This window comes from Trachypithecus francoisi, unplaced genomic scaffold, assembly GCF_009764315.1.
Source record: "Trachypithecus francoisi isolate TF-2019V2 unplaced genomic scaffold, Tfra_2.0 Lachesis_group13, whole genome shotgun sequence".
Classification (NCBI taxonomy): domain Eukaryota; kingdom Metazoa; phylum Chordata; class Mammalia; order Primates; family Cercopithecidae; genus Trachypithecus; species Trachypithecus francoisi.
In genome coordinates, this window is record NW_022681458.1 from 99,791,054 (window position 1) to 99,806,713 (window position 15,660).

The window sequence follows — 15,660 nt, forward strand, 5'->3', positions numbered from 1 at the left end:
AAGGCAACTCTTTCAGATCTGTCTCATTACTATCCAACACATTTTTAAAAGCCTGGACATTTAGGGTCACATTTATGAGAAAGATTCTTACTGAGAAAAGAATGATCACTTGCCCATTTTGGTTTCCATTTCCTGTAATTACAAAAAGGTAGACGTGAAAAAAATGAGGTTTTATTTCAGATACTCTATCAGTTCTTCCTGGTAGGTTAAATCTCACCCTACTAAGAGGATTAATCAGATTTTGTTTTGAATCTTTCCTCTATTTTTTGATAACTAAATTGTGGGCCTACTTTTGTTTTCTTTGCAATTTTTCAAAACAGTTGACTGAAGTACAGCCTGGTGGGCCTTGATTGTTTTGGCAGGTGCAGCAAATAAACTTAGTCTATGAGTAAAACAGCTACGTTGTGGCTCATCCAGAATTTTAACATCTAACCTGAAAGGCCAATGGGAAATGAATTCAAGTACTCAAGAACAACATAAAAATAAAGAAATTTAAGCAATAAAATACTATTATTCTTGCCTTTGGAGAAGGGAAATAACAAAAAAAGGCTACATGTGAGATTATATGTTCCCAAAAGAAGAGTCAAATGGAAGACAAAGGATAAGTAGAATTTCAAATGGATTTTGCACATTGAGCTATCCAGGGAATTAGTGGATAATTTCCAGGGAATTGCTTGGAGCTTTGGTTTCTCATCTATTTGTTTTGGTGAGGGTAGTTTAGGCTCAGAATCATTTTTTGATATTGTTGCTGTTGTTCTTTGACTGCGACTGTTGACTTTTTGATATGGGAGTTCAAAGTTTTTGACTTACGTGCAGCACAGGCAAAAGTTAGCAGGCAGTGTAAGTCTTGGTTCTTTCTCATTTAGTCCATAATCATGGGTTGAAAGGGATTGATGAGATTAAAGAGCCACCATTCAAAATCATGCATTGTCATGGCATGGGCAATATAATAACCGTATGCAGGGTTATTTTACACAAAGGCCGACAAGATAGCTCTTTTATATGAGTAGGTCTTTTGTCAAAGTCTCAAAGGCCACTCTCTGGCTCTGGAGTTTCACAAACCTGTTTAGAGAAGTTATTTATGTCACATGGTAATGTGTTTTTCAAACTGTAATGTGCATAGGAATCACCTGTTAAAATGCAGATTCAGTTCAGTAGGTTTGGGGTTGGGCTTGAGAGGCCATATTTCCTAAAAAGCTCCCAGTTGATACTGTCATTGTTGGTCCATGGATCATACATAGAGTAACAAGAATCTAGTAGGCTCCTGAAAGAATGAGATTCTGCTTAGCTCTTTGGCACCCTGATTGTTTTCCAAACCACAGAGGCAATGGGTATTTGGGAGCTGACAAGACTTACAATATATGTCAAGAAAACCTATCAATATCACCTCAGAAATCTCTGGAATCTTTCTTCTTCACCTATTCCTACTGCCTAGTTTGGGCCTGCAGCATATGGTACTAGGTCTACTCTAATAGTCTCTGAATTCATCTCCTTACCTCTGATTTCTCACTCTGTGCTACATATCTCTGCCATTTTCCACATTTTCCCCAAAATTCTTACTCTAAAAATCAAATCTGTTCATGTCTCCTGCCTACATCGAAGTCTTTCACTAGGCTCCCATTATTTGTAGTGTAAAGTCCTAATTTTTTTTTTTAGCATTCCATGTGAGGCCCTTTGCCAATGGTTCACTGTTCGTTTCCAACCTGATCTCCAGTTGTTGCCCCAATGTTTTGCACATTCCAACTTCACCAATCTATTGAGCTCTTCAAACATTTTATGCGCTATGGCTCTTTCTTTCCTGTACTAAAATCTATCTATTCTCTTCTCTGTCATCCCTTGCTTCTCCATCTGAAAAACTGCTAGAGTTCTAAAGCAGCATTCAACTCCACCAGCCTTTTATTCTCTTGTATAGGTATGTTCTCTTCCCTGGCTCTCTTCTGCCAGCCCCTACCTATGTGTGTCCAGGGATCACTTCCAAATATATTACCTGAACCCAAATCTTTGTCTCAGGGACTGCTTCTGGAAGAACCCAAACCAAAACATGCATCAACAGGACAGTGCCTCACAGTTCAGCCTGTCCCTTCATTCCTCATGCATAAATTTTTTTTTTTGAGGCGGAGTTTCGCTCTGTCGCCCGGACTGGAGTGCAGTGGCCGGATCTCAGCTCACTGCAAGCTCTGCCTCCCGGATTTACGCCATTCTCCTGCCTCAGCCTCCCGAGTAGCTGGGACTACAGGCGCCCGCCACCTCGCCCGGCTAGTTTTTGTATTTTTAGTAGAGACGGGGTTTCACCGTGTTAGCCAGGATGGTCTCGATCTCCTGACCTCGTGATCCGCCCGTCTCGGCCTCCCAAAGTGCTAGGATTACAGGCTTGAGCCACCGCGCCTGGCTCATGCATAAAATTTGTAAGGATTTCTTCAGGGTTCCCCTCTCATGCTCTCAGTCACTTGTTTCCTCACTCACTCAGACATTTATTAGTCGGTGCAAAAGTAAACGAAGTTTTTTTAAAGATGGCAAAACTGCAATTACTTTTGTGCCAAGTTAATAATTCTGACCACCACTAGGTTTCGGACTCTGTTCTGGGTGATGGGGACAGGGAGGGGTAATTAGCAGAAGGTTGTGGCTGATACCTCCAGGCACTTGCAGTCTAATGGAATAGAGTGGTCCTGGTTTAAGCTAATAACTGAAGCTTGGTCAGCTAGGACTACTCCCCAGAGCTCAGATATCACAATTCTTTTGATAGAGTGAACATGGTGGGTATCCCTTGCCAGCTTATCAATATACTATACTTTGGTGAGACCAGACTTTCAGTGGCTTTCAGTTTACTCCTTATAAGTGGTTCAATATCCATGTGATTTGTATAATATGTTTACTTTAGTCAACAAAAGCCATCTTTTTATCACAAGATGCTTTATGACACTGGCTTGATTCTAATATATATTATCTAAAACATTAAAATTAAATAAAATCTTTCCTTGTTTTTAAGTGAAATTACATAACTCTCTGTCAAAATTCTACCCTTCTATTATTTTACTATTTTCTGTAAGAATGGAAATGGCAACAGACACTTGACAAACTTTAATCTCTAGAGATTGCCATCATATCAGGCTCACACTCAAGAATGGCAAAACCGACAAAACCGAGCATTTATTCCCCATGACACTGAGGATCCCTTAAGAAAACAAAAGGTAAAAGAATATATGTTAACTGGAGTCAATAAAATAATGAAGATATTAAGAAATTAAGCCTTCAAAAAAGTATGTATTTGTATATTCTGCACTTTGGCAACTGTTTAAATAGTTGCAAAAGTAAATTCTTGCTATATTTCTATATTGGTAGATTTATAGTAAACAAACAAAAGTCATGATTATTTTACTCAGAATTTACCCAGATGGAAATCACTTTATATCATAATATATAATCTACAAAGTTATTTTATCTATTTTAGATCCACTATATACATTTTCCCTATATCAAATACATATATTATCTTTTTAGGTAATTGACATTTATATTTATAGTATCTTATAATTATATAAAAATATATATTTATCTGGAAACTATATTTCAGGAAATTTAAGAAACTTATCAAAGTCATATTGCTGTATATCTTGGAGTTAAGAACTGTACTCAAATTTTCTGACTCTCAGACTCAAATTTCTTACACAGTCTCATACAACTTTTTGAACAGGGTTCTGAGAGTTAACACTTTTATAACTTTTGTGTTAAACTGGACTTTTACAAATAAGCCGACACTAGAGAAAAGTATTTTCAGTCTTCTAAAAATAATCAAAATTACTGTAATTATTTGTTATATATTACAGAGTTTCTTTTTCTTTTATTGCCTCCAATAGAACCTTGAAAATTCCAAGTCAGAGCCCACAGAAGAGCCTCAAGAATAACTATGAATCACAGTAACTCTTTCAAATAAAATAGGTGTTAGAATGGATGATGGGAACATTGGGAAGTATGATCTGGGCTGAGTCCTAAAGGATGTTAGCTTTGTAAAGAGATAACCCTGATTTCAAGGTAAAAGTCAGCATGTAGCAGTGTGCATCAGGTATTATAGACACTATTTACCTGGAACATAAATTATGGGTCATAGAGTGATGAAAAAACCTGGAGAAGGGGCACAGATCATAATGAGCTTTCTATACAGAAACTTGGACTCTAATTCCAACCGCAATAATTCCAATGCAGTCGTTAGAGATTGTTCTTAATCTGGCCGGACATGCTAGCTCACGCCTGTAATCCCAGAACTTTGGAAGGCCGAGGCGGGTGGATCATGAGGTCAGGAGTTCGATACCAGCCCAGCCAACATAGTGAAATCCTGTCTTTACAAAAAATACAAAAATTAGCCAGGCGTGGTGTGAGACGCGCCTGTAGTCCCAGCTACTCGGCAGGCTGAGGCAGGAGAATCGCTTGAACTTGGGAGGCAGAGGTTGTAGTGAGCCAAGACCACGCCATTGCACTCCAGTCTGTGTGACAGCGTGAGACTCCTTCTCAAAAAAAAAAAAAAAAAAAAAAAAGTAATTGTTCTCAATCTTTGACTTCAATTACGGAGAAGATCTGATGGCAAAATCCCAGTCCTATATATTCTACTTGGTTATGGCATTTCCTATGTTGTCCACTACCTTTTTAGGCCAATTAATTTTGTATCCAAATAGGGTATATTTATTTACATTAGGAAAATTGGGTAGCAGTAACAATTGATTTCAGGTACTACTTAAATAACCAAACAAAGATGAACTGGCAGATTGCTTTAGGTTTCTCATGTCTTCCATGAGCCATTTCTTGAAGAAAGCTAAGAATCCTAATGTTATAGATCTCACTTTATTAAAGTTTGATGAAAACATCTGGTATTTTTGGGTTCATCTAATACTTTTGGGTGAAAGCAATACCCGATATTGCTTACATTAATGAGGGCCATACTGTCAGTATTAAGAAACTTATTTTACAAGAAAACTCAAAGATTCTATGTGTTAACAATGGAGTCCCCCCCGCCCCCTAGCATGTTATTAGGCCTATTTGGGACATCCAAATAAATCCATCAAAAATCAAATTACTTTATTTTAGAATTTTGAAGGAAAGTGGCATAAGTTACTATACTTCAGAAACATAAAGGAATTCACCAAATAAATCCTGTATATGGAAAAAGATGATCATTTGCATTCAAAATAATGTTTTGTTCTGCACAGGGATTCACTGTACAAAGGCCCTGAATGCTTAAATGTCATCTTTAGCAAAGATTCTTTAAATCTGATGTGACAACAATGAATGATGATTACATGCCTAACTTTATAAGAAAACATTAATATATACTCATTTTAAAGTCATGGAATAAACAAAAGGACACTTTCTGAGGATATCAAAGACCTTTTTTTTCCCCTTTTGTTTACAATCACAGCAGTGTATTAATGTCAAGAAAATATTGCTTGAGAGTTAAAGCAAAGAGCCCTCTGGATTTGGCCTATTATTGAAAGCAAGATGCCATTTGACCTAATGAAATCAGAAATTGATTAAATGCAGTTCATCTAAGGGGAAATATGGTCATGGTGTTATTGCCAGGGTCAGAAGGAAGATAGGGTGATCTAGTGCTTGAGCACTGAGAGGGTTAGATGGACTTTCAGAGTAGCTGATGCTACGAGATACATGACAATGGACGTCCACAGGTCAGAGGGCAAGATCAGCCCCTTAGATGGGAAAGAAGAGATTAATCAGGACATTCTTTGCTCAGCTCATAACGAAGTCCTCTTATCAAATGATTCATTGAAAAGTGAATGTTTTGAAGAAAGTGCAATCTGTGGGTCCTAGAAAAACTAGGTACTACTACTTGGGAACATATGTCAGAACAACGGCTAGAGTCACACAGGGCCATGGTGAAGCCCTGGGGCCCTTCATGCATAGTACTATTCTGATAAATTAATGCGGATGCTTGACTATCAAGTGTGTCTAATTTTTACTGTTTTCCTCTCATGATGTTTACATCTTACAGCTGTAACAAATTTTCATTTATAATTTTTCAATTTTTTTCTTTACCAACTGAAATATTTTGAAATAAAGAACTCTCTTAACCTGTGAAAAACAACTGAAAAGACAACTGGCACTCAACTATTCTTTAGATACGGTCTTATAATTATAGTAACAAGAAATGATTTGTTTTCACATTTTAGCTCAATAGTTTATTTTTCTCAAGAGGGTTTTGAATAAAACTGGTACCAGAGTGGCACTAGCTATTTTGAAAATAAAAAAAAAACAAGGTGAGTGACCCTCTCACCCAAATCAGAAAATTTTGTCCTCTTGATAATATAATAATCCATGATATTCTACACTAATATTATGACTTGTTGGTTGTTTCCAGGAAAGAGCTCTTCCATTTCTTCAGAACCAGATATGGTTTATCTGTGCAATTTTAATATTGTTTTCATTTTCTTGGCAGATGGCTTGTTCATCTTATTATTTTCATACATTGGCAGGATTAGACTGTTTCATACAAAATTTTTAATAAGAAAAAATTTTAAAATATTTATATGAGCCTCCAGAACAGGCTTCACAGTATGTGTTTTCACAATTGATAATTACATATTTATGCAAGAAACTAGTGTGACTTTTTAATTTTGGATAATAATAAGTATCTTACAAGTTTTCTTAATTACATAGTTTGCAGGATGGTCTCAGTGGTCACAAGAAAAAAAATATTGGTTTTGAAGGAAAAATAGGAAAACAATGAGTTATCAATGTTTCATATAAAGAGGTGTTAATGTAACTTATATTCAGAAAATTTTTGATCTTTTCTTTGAAAGAATTTTGATCTTTCTTTGAAAGGTTTCAAGTCATAATTAGAAAACATGTATATTCTTTTATTGAATTAGGCACATGGACATACCTAATTTTGTGTGGGTATGTGTGCTTACTTCAGGTTTTAATCGGGTAACTTTTTCTTTTTTTTTTTTTTTGAGACGGAGTCTTGCTCTGCCGCCCAGGCTGGAGTGCAGTGGCCGGCTCTCAGCTCACTGCAAGCTCCGCCTCCCGGGTTCACGCCATTCTCCTGTCTCAGCCTCCCGAGTAGCTGGGACTACAGGCGCCCGCCTCATCGCCCGGCTAGTTTTTGTATTTTTGTATTTTTTTTTTTTTTTTTTGAGGCGGAGTCTCGCTCTGTCGCCCTGACTGGAGTGCAGTGGCCGGATCTCAGCTCACTGCAAGCTCCGTCTCCCAGGTTTACGCCATTCTCCTGCCTCAGCCTCCCGAGTAGCTGGGACTACAGGCGCCCGCCACCTCGCCCGGCTAGTTTTTGTATTTTTAGTAGAGACGGGGTTTCACCGTATTAGCCAGGATGGTCTCGATCTCCTGACCTCGTGATCCGCCCGTCTCAGCCTCCCAAAGTGCTGGGATTACAGGCTTGAGCCACCGCGCCCGGCCTACTTTTTCAAATATACAAAAAAAGATGAAACAATAGGATCATGATCACTTGCATATGTACCACCTAGACTCATCAAATGTTTATATTTGGGACAATTCCAGACTTAATCTGTCACTGCACATACTTTTTTACCAAGAATATCTGTCTTGGTAAGGACTCACTTCCCATCAATGCTACAAAAACTGCCTATCCAGTCCTCAATTCTCTCCTTTTTCTATGATTTCTTCTTGGTTAGGGGCTCTGAATTCCCTCCCTGCCACTACTGGGGACTTTCAGGGTTCACCAGAATCCTAGCCAAAAACATTCTGAGTCTCCTAATTACTTTAGTGGAGATGGTGCAGAAGTGGGGATCTAGAATGGAAACTAGATTGAAAGCAATGCTACTGGGAAGTCTTAGCTCTCAGGGCCAGAGGTGCAGCAAATTCAGAATGAGTTGTTCCCTAGAAACAACATTCTAGGTGACTGCAGAAGGTTCAAGTGTGCTTTTGTGGCTTGGTACATGGTTTCCTTGTGAAAATATATCAAGGTCTAAGCAACCAATTTACAAATGGATTTTGAGAACATAGCCTACTTATAGTTGTAGAAGACCAGTATTAAAATTATTTAGATTAGTCCAAAAAATTACCGTCTTCGCTATCAAACTTGTTTTCACTTGGCATAGTCATGATATTTCACAGGCAAATTTTTTAAACAAAGACAAGTTAAAAGTCCGTAGCATTTTAATTTTTATTGTGTAACTATCTCAATTCAAGTTTTTTTTTCTTTCTTTCTTTCTGTTGCCTTATTGCACACATCATTAAGGGGATATGGAATTGGGAAACACACATTTAAATACAAATACCTTTATTATTAGAAACATATTACATATACCCTTATTGTACACATCGTTAAGAGAATATAGATTTTTTTGAGAAATCCACATCCAATTGCACTTAAGATTTCACCCAGCACACATTTGTTTTTTATGATAACTTGATCAAGAGACAGCTAAAGGAAAATCCATTTCCTTTTAGCTCTCCTACCTTTGATTTTAGTCTTCTAACTCATGTTCATTTTAGGGTGCTTATTTATAATACTAAAGTGTCAGTTTTATATTCAAGTTATCCAAGATCTCCACACTCATGGATTTTACAGTTTAGCAATTGATAAATATGAGATATACTACTACTAAAGCATAACCTACATACAAAAGTTACATTTTAAAAATTGAAAGCACAAATGAGTGAAATCAATAATTTTAGTCGTATACCTTTAGTTGTATTCCTTCATAAAAAAGAATGAATGTGTGTATGAATGAATAAACTAGAGTTTTGTGTAAAGGAGTAGTGAGATAGCTAATGCTGAATCTTTCGCATCAACTTGAACTTCTGAATGACATGCTATTCTGGGTTTCGGGGAATCAAGAGTGTTTCTTGGCTGCTTTCTACTGTTTCCTGGTGTGCTGCCCCAAGAATGCCCTACCTGCCCCTTTCACATGGGGAGTTACCAGGGGAAAGACCAGCTGCTCGTACTTAGATTTTTTGCAGCTAGGACTCCCATATCCAATTCTCGCACCCTTTTCCTACCTTTTGTACACTCAGGGAGTAGGATGGCAAGCATATACACCCTGCTCCAGTCTTTCATCAAACACCACCAGGTTCAAGACCTGTCTCAGTGCCATCTGCTTGGGGACATGGAGGATAATAAGAGTTCCTACTTAGTGAGTGCCTGCTGTGAGCTAAGTATTTACACGTCTAATTTCAAATTCTCCCATGATCCTTTAAGGACAGTATTAGATCCATTTTTATAGATGTGGAAAGTAAAACTCAGAAAAGTTAAGAAACCTCGCCAAGGTTATCTGATGCAAGATTTATTATATTTGGGCCTTCTCCCTCTTTGCTGTCAGTGGAAGACAGTTCTCTTTCCTCAGAGAAATATATTCACATCTTCTTTGATTGACTCTCCACTTTCCATAACAGCCCTCCCTGGAGAGCTGCTCTCCTACTCTCATCCCAGGCTGGTGTCCTGAGTTTCCCACAGTGATTTGGCCCTTGCATTAAATTTTCTGGCTTCTTGTCTATTAGACTCAACTGATATCTTAAAATATCTGATTAGTTCTTAATAGTGTTGGCAGGTTAGAATCATATTTTTTAAAAGCAAAGTATATGTAAACATAACTTTCTGAATTCACTCATTGAGAGAACATATTTTTCCCATGTTATATAGACAAACTGGACAATGAAATGACCACCTGTTAGCTGCTAATGATGTTCACATGCCTTTTAAAAAAGTAATTCTGGCTTTATCTGTCTACAATCTTGGCAGCAAAACTTATGGGAACATCAAGGGCACAGGAAGCCAAAGGCAGAAAACTGACAAAAAGTTTGTGCTTAGACTAGTAATAAGGAAGAGGATACTGTGAGTCTCTGATTCTATGTAATTATTTAATCTCCAGAGGGTGACATGAAACTAAATGCATGTTTTAACAAACCTAAGTTTGGGTGTTCAAATCTAGGACTGAGATCAGAGGGGTTTCACACAGGGTATTTCCTACTTGAAAAAAATATTTTACAAAGCATCAAATATAAAATATGTCAATCACTATTTCAAATGCATGGTCTAATTTGATATTGTGTGAGTGGGTCAATCATTACGCCTTCCAAATGAAAATGAATACATACATATTGAATGAACTTAATTCAAAGTAATAGATGGATATTAACTATCCTACATTGCAAAAAACATACTGGCCCAAAAAAAAGGCTTACAACTATACGTATTCACCAAGATTCAGAAAAGAAGCATTTTCTAAAATTAGAGCTTGGTTAAAGATTAAATTCTTATTTTAATAGTAAAATCAAAATTGAAAGAAAACACGCAGTTTTAATTATTTTTGCCAATAACTTTTTGGGTACTGATTCATGTTTACTGATTTCTATGAATCTTATTTGTAACATATTATTTCTATCCAAGTCTAAGGTTGATATAAACTAAGCTTACCTTTTACTTGTTCACTTTATTATAGTGTAATGGTTAAAAGTACAGGCTCTAAAATAAGACTGCTTGGGTTTGAAACATGTCTCCATAACTTGTCTTCGTACAAATTACCTTAGTTCTTCATGCCTCAGTTTTCTCATCTATAAAATAGGGTTACTAATAATATCTACCTCATAGGGTTGGTGAGAGGATTAAATGTATCACTGTAAGACAAGCACTTGGAACAGCGTCCAGTATACAGTAAATGTTTTATATTTTCTAGTTTTTTTTTTTTTTTTTTTTTACGTCAAAGTAAAAGGTGAGTATGAAGTCATTGTACAACTAGTTACATTTTGAAATGAATAAATCATGTATCTCTTCCTTTGAGACAGAGTCTCCCTCTATGGCCCAGGCCAGAGTGCAGCGGTACAATCTCAGCTCACTGTAACCTCTGCCTCCTGGGTTCAAGCATTTCTGGTGCCTTAGCCTCCTAAGTAGCTGGGATTACAGGCGCCTGCCACTATGCCCTGCTAATTTTTGTATTTTTAGTAGAGACAGGGTTTCACTATGTTGACCAGGCTGGTCTCGAACTCCTGACCTCAGGCAATCCGCCCGCCTTGGCGTCCCAAAGTGCTGGGATTACAGGCATGAGCCACTACTCCTGGCCTCCCTTGTTTTTAAGCAGGATTGAGTTTAAGCTCAAAGTAGAAAAATAAATTGTCTTTTCCAATTAAAAATAAATTCTAAAGAGAAGTAGTTAGTGTTCTATCTGTAAGATTTTTTTTCAGCAGTATCTTAAAACTTTTAAAGTGACTGTTACTCAACAGAGAATTTATTATCCTCAATGTTTCTCAAATACATTTTTGCAAACCTTTATTTTCTCCATATATATCTTTCTTCATGTTTTAGAAACATCTTAAGGTCTCCTCCGAACCAGAAATTGTATCTAAGATTCCAGATCTGCTAATCACTGCATCACGTATTCTTTTATATGTACTACAAAATGCTTATATGATTAACACTAAATATATACTCCCAACTGAATCCCAATTCTGAAATCTTACCTTATGTCTCAAACCATGTGAAGCAAAAGAAGACAATGATCAGGAATGAAAGGAAAATATTATTTAAATGAAATAACTCTAAACTGTACCATTATATGGAAAAGTCTTTTGAAATGGCATTAACTCTCCACAAATACACCATGCATTTTCTAGACATTAACATTGATAATCTTAAACTCCAACTTAGCATAACTGGCTAAGTAAATGTATCTAGCAGTTGTTGAAAATTATGGCATGGGTTTTTGCATAAAGACCTAATTTCAAAAGGGTGCTTCTACTCTTAAGTTCTCATGCAATTTCTAGGTTTGTAGACTTTAGTAACTCAACTCTGGAAAACATGTTGTCACATATAAATAGCTTCTCTCTTCCCTATCATATGTGTATGAGTGTGTACATGTATGTGTATAACTATACATATATATCTTTCTTAGTGCACACGTATGCATATGTATATATGTACATATATGTATATATATATATTCCATTAGCAGCTCTTCTCAACTTACTGCGTTCTCCTTAAATTCAAAAGTTTAGGATGTCAGTATATTGATCTTTGGTCAGAGGGAAATAGCAGGAAAAAAATGGTGATTCACATGATTCGGGTCAGTCTGGTAGAAGATCCCCCCCAAAATACTATAATTTTTAAGACTTTGGGAAATAGGTTTTCTCTGGTTCCAAAGATGTCTACCTTTTCTGAGACCGAGTCTTGTTGTGTCATCAGTCAGGCTGGAGTGCTGTGGTGTGATTTCAGCTCACAGCAACCTCTGACTCCCTGGTTCAAATAATTCTCCTGCCTCAACCTCCTGAGTAGCTAGGATTACAAGCACATGCCACCACGCCCAGCTAATTCTTGTAGTTTTAGTAGAGATGGGGTTTCACCATGTTGACCAGGATGGTCTCAAGCTCCTGACCTCATGATCCACCCACCTCGGCCTCCCAAAGTGCTGGGATTACGGGCGTGGGCTACCTTACCCAGCCAGATATCTACCTTTTCTTTCAGGAGGTTGAGACTCAAATCAACTCTGTGAGATATGTGTAACATATTTTAATAACCCTTTTCATTGAGGAAGAAGCAGTTTGGGGAATAGTTAAGAAAAATAGCCAAGATCACTATGTAAGTAGTGAGACCATTGTTTTTACTCTAAATTCAATTCTTTCAGAATATTAGAACTAGGTGTGACCTTGGAGAACATCTAATTCACATCTCACATTTTCTATCAGCCTCTCTGCAAGCATGTTTCTAAATGTTTCTGGTGGTCTGAAGGTGTGTTAAGTGGTATAGTCTGTTGACTTAAGTTAGACCAGGCTGGTGGTCACTCATACCTTTTCATGTATGCAAATAAAATAGTCAGGATACCAGGGTTGGAGACGCTTGACATTTCCCACTCTCAATATCAATCACCAATCTGAACACCATGGCTATTACTCAGAGATTCAGAGGTTTGCTGTAAGCAGAGACCATGACCTTGGAACAATTATTTTCTCAAAAGGCATTATCAACAATGATGTGAGCAAAGTGCCCAGACTGCCCTCCAGTGCATGAATCCTTGGCCAGGAAATGGCTACGAATCTTCCATGAGTGTGATGAGTTTGGCTTAAATCTCATTTCAATGCATTTATATTTCATAAGCACTGCATTTAGACAAACTTAAAATGAGCAAGTCAAAGAAAATACTCACTTAAAGATTTTCTGTGCTCTGGTTTCTGTTCTTTTATATCACTGTCGTAGTGACTTAGCAATTCAGTGCTGGAGGATCTTTGGATTTTGAATAATTCCAGGTTTCTTGATGGACAACTTGAATCCTTTGGCTGGAAAGAGAAAATAATTAGACTGAATAATTTTACTAGAAAGAAAGGATTCTCCATATAGTTTTGTGTTCTATTTTGGTGTTTATGAGGAAATTTGAAGTAAGGTAATTATTTGGGGATAGGTCTTCTTTGCTAAGCTCGATACTCTAATGATAGTTTGTATATGTGTATGGTACTTACTAAATGATACGCACTATACATGCATTAGTCCAATCAATCATTACAACAATTCTATAGAGTAGGTGGTATTATTATTATCCTTATTTTCCTCATTAAGAAAATGAAGCCAAAATACATAAGTAATTTGCCTAAGGTCACACAGGTAGCAAATGATAGAAGTAGAATTCAAACTCTAGCAGTCTGGTCCCAGAGTCCATCCTCAGTGACAACAAACTCTGTGTGTATGAGTGTGTATGCATGCATGTGCACTCACACACATTTACATGCACACCCCTTTAAGGGGAATATACTGATAATAGGAAAAAGTACATTTGTTATTTTACTTTCTAAAATGTTAGTCCTAAAATGATTTAATGAAAGTCTGCAATTAAGTATCAAGAAAATCACACAGAAAATCTTTTACTGTCATGTTGTATTCCATATTAAGAATATTTCTTTCTCAAAATTTTGCAAATATTAGTGTCATAAAGTTAAATGTAGTTCTAGACACTCAGCACGAAATGAGTGGTTTTAAATAAGTTCATTCTTAGAAAACATACTCTAAATGTACGTTTTAGGATAATGTCTTGAAGTTCTAGATATGTAATTTTCATGAGAAGAACAATCTAGCTTAGCTGGAAGAATAAAAATCAGTACAAAGGGTTATTATTTATTGGTATTACAACAGTGAGTCTTAAATACGTTGATATTTATTTTCAGGAATATGTACTACAGACTGCATAAACTGAAAATAAAAAAAAAAATCAGTAGTTATTAAGTGCTTGTGTGCTTTTTACAGCCTCCAGTAAATGAATGTCCACATTATATCAGAAAAAAAGAAAGAATGCATTATATTTTTGAAAGAGAGAAATTAAATGACATTTAGTTTTACAAATCCTATCTGCTGAAAAGGTTTTTAGTGGATTCTATTTAAACTAAAAGAACTTAATATCTCTCAGTCTATAGGATCTATTTAAATGAGTGTGTGTGTTATATGCCTGAGCAGTAAGATTTAAATGACTACATTTTAATTAATAAAGGTAACAGCCAAAACAAATACATACCAATCTGTCAATTGCATTTTTGATAGCGTGGAACCAATCCAATATGATGAAGTCAATATCTGACTGTAGAAGGAACTCATTTCCTGATACTGTTGTGATCTGAAAAAAAAAAAAAAAAAGAAAAAGAAATAGGTAAAGAAACTATGTAAGATAGATCTCTTACATGTAAAAATCCTTTTTTAAAAAACACAGTTTAATAAACTGAAATATTTTCTTGTATTCCAGTAATTGTCTTTCTGGGAACTGGGAGCATTTTGAACTGCTCTCTATAAACTGTTTTTCATGTCATAACAAATACATTATTGTTTTAATAATAGAACGATTAAGCCAGAGTAGGGCTAGAGCTGAATTACTCCAACTTAAGGAGAAATAAGCCAGGAAGTTCAGAGAACTGCAGACAGTACACACTTAAGTCAGAACCCGCAGAAAAATGCACCCGGGTGTGTCAGAATTCATTCTGCACGTTTGCTTCTTTCCTGTCTGTCTTTTTCAAATCTAATAGTATCTCTATATTTCATTTCCTTTTATGGAGAGCTCTAAAACAGATTATTTACCAAAAAGACTAATTGCAGACTTCCAAAAGGTCATTCAGATGAATAACATTTGACTATTTCTACTTTCTTATCAGAGATCTATAGGAAAGTAATGAAAAAACCAATTTCTCCACAAAAGGAGTATATTAAAATAAAAGTTCATTTACATATTTGAACCTCTCTGGGAGAGTATTTATCAAATGAACATCCAAGTTCCTGACTCTCAGCACTGCTAAGTAGTTGGCAATGTTTAGTGTGTAACTGTCCATTTTTCATTACAGTAAATCTTTTTCTCCCCAGACTTGTGAGAAAAGGATATGACCCTATAGAAACAGGGCAATACTCTTAGTTTCACACGTAACGGGCTATTTAGAGAAAAAATTGATTAGAGTAGGTGTGGACACGCTTTTTGTATTTGGCCATCCATCTGAACTGTGAAGATTTTCCCTTTGTATTATTGACTTTTTCTTGCAACAGGAAGATGAACATTTCCCAACTACCGTCACACAGAGTTCAGAGGTTTAGAGGACTGACATTTCAAAATACTCAATCAGGAGCCAGTCACCTCTTCTCAGCCTTCCTTGCTCTAAACAGGAGGTGAACGCTGAAATGTGGCACAGGTTCAGAAAATCACAAATCATGCTTTAGGCTATCTC

At 36.5% G+C, this 15,660-nt stretch overlaps 1 protein-coding gene across 3 annotated transcripts in view; it reads right to left on the reverse strand.

Moving 5' to 3' along the window:
* ARHGAP15 (Rho GTPase activating protein 15) overlaps nt 1–15,660 on the reverse strand; it is a 653,192-nt gene that overhangs the window by 314,666 nt on the left and 322,866 nt on the right. For all 3 annotated transcript variants that reach the window (XM_033231613.1, XM_033231614.1, XM_033231615.1), the window contains exons 7-8: nt 14,472–14,570; nt 13,119–13,248 (exon numbers count right to left, since the gene is read on the reverse strand). In XM_033231613.1, coding sequence (XP_033087504.1) covers nt 13,119–13,248; nt 14,472–14,570 — 229 coding nt within the window. The remainder of the gene's footprint in view (nt 1–13,118; nt 13,249–14,471; nt 14,571–15,660) is intronic.